Source organism: Bison bison, unplaced genomic scaffold (assembly GCF_000754665.1).
Source record: "Bison bison bison isolate TAMUID 2011002044 unplaced genomic scaffold, Bison_UMD1.0 scf7180017864519, whole genome shotgun sequence".
Classification (NCBI taxonomy): domain Eukaryota; kingdom Metazoa; phylum Chordata; class Mammalia; order Artiodactyla; family Bovidae; genus Bison; species Bison bison.
In genome coordinates this window covers 11,295,178-11,296,534 of record NW_011495072.1, presented here as the reverse complement: position 1 = coordinate 11,296,534, position 1,357 = coordinate 11,295,178, and the positions used below count along the sequence as shown (strand labels likewise).

At 49.6% G+C, this 1,357-nt stretch overlaps 1 protein-coding gene across 1 annotated transcript in view; it reads left to right on the top strand.

Moving 5' to 3' along the window:
• Positions 1-586: 586 nt before the first annotated feature.
• SYPL2 (synaptophysin-like 2) overlaps positions 587-1,357 on the top strand; it is a 14,921-nt gene continuing 14,150 nt past the window's right edge. Inside the window, exon 1 of the mRNA XM_010831028.1 lies at positions 587-596. Coding sequence (XP_010829330.1) covers positions 587-596 — 10 coding nt within the window. The remainder of the gene's footprint in view (positions 597-1,357) is intronic.

Here is a 1,357-nt window from a genome sequence, read left to right as displayed (position 1 = left end):
CAATCCCTGGGTCTGCAAGACCCCCTGGAGAAGGAAATGGCAACCCACTACAGTATTCTTGCCTGAGATACGCCATGGACAAAAGAGCCTGGCAGGCTACAGTCCATAGGGCCACAGAGTTGGTCACAACTGAGCATGTAGGCATTCACGGATTGGGGACTCACTCAGCAGTTCCTTGCTTAGCCTAGATTTGCATGCAAGTCCACTGGAGAAATTCCCTTCAAGCCCAGGTGACTTGACTCCCCTCACTGACCACCTCCAAGCTTGGAAGGCACTTACTTAGGGGACAAATCGCATTAATAATAGCTAAATGTTCCCTCAGAAGTCATTCTGAAGTACCAGAAGGGACTTCCAGGAATGATACTCAGGCGATGGATACACATTTACAGCCAATTTTTAGAAGGTGAAGGCAGTTTCTTTGACTATATGCCCCACCCCCATCCCCACTGGCTCGCTCAGTGACTTTGGACAAATCACTTAACCTCTCAGTACTTAACATTTACACTCCTGTAAACCGAACGTGTAATATGCATCATTACTTATTCCGGCTCGTGCAGAACCCAATTTGAAAATTAGGGACCGATTTATGGTGGATCGTAAGTAATAACGTCAAATTTTCAACACAATGTACATCTTCTGAGCCCTCTCCATTCCTCAAAGACTATTTTTCACTCTCATTTAAATGGCAGTGGCTATTTTAAAGGAGGCTGAGTTTATACTTTTCAGTGATCCATAACTTTTACATCACTAAGGTAAGAATGGTTTTTGCTGTGAAAAAATTAAAGCAACGCCTAACTAGACAGCAAAAACTGGATATCTTCTATTGCCCTTTTCATCTGTTCTGGCTTTGAAGATTTGGGGAGAAAGCAGTTTGCTAACCAGAAGTTTTAGAACTTTATTTCAGCACTGATAATAATGCTTTGATGAGAATGCTTTAGGTTCTACATGTTGAGGAAGAAGAAAGGCACTGAGAAGTTCCAAATCCAGGAAAGTTGGGAAAGATAAACTTGGGAGCCGGTGACTGCCAGCGCCCCGGGCCAGTTCCCCACTTGGGTTGTGGGTCGGGTGGCCGCGGTGTCTCGCTGACCCCTGGAGGTTCTGGCAAAGAACAGGAGCCCCCTCGCGGCCGAACTGCCCGCAGAGGCCACAGGTCCCTTTAAGGAGTCCCGCGGGCAGGGACCCGGGAGCTAAGTGGGCGGGAGGACGGCTTGAGAGCGGGCCCCACGTGACTCGGCTGCCAAGTTGGTTCGCGAGTTTGACAGAAGTTTGAATTGGACTCGGGGGCTTTCTGCAGCCGGCCGGGCAGAGCGGCGGCCGCGGCCTCGGAGAGCGCGAGCAGCAGCGCCCCCCGCGACTC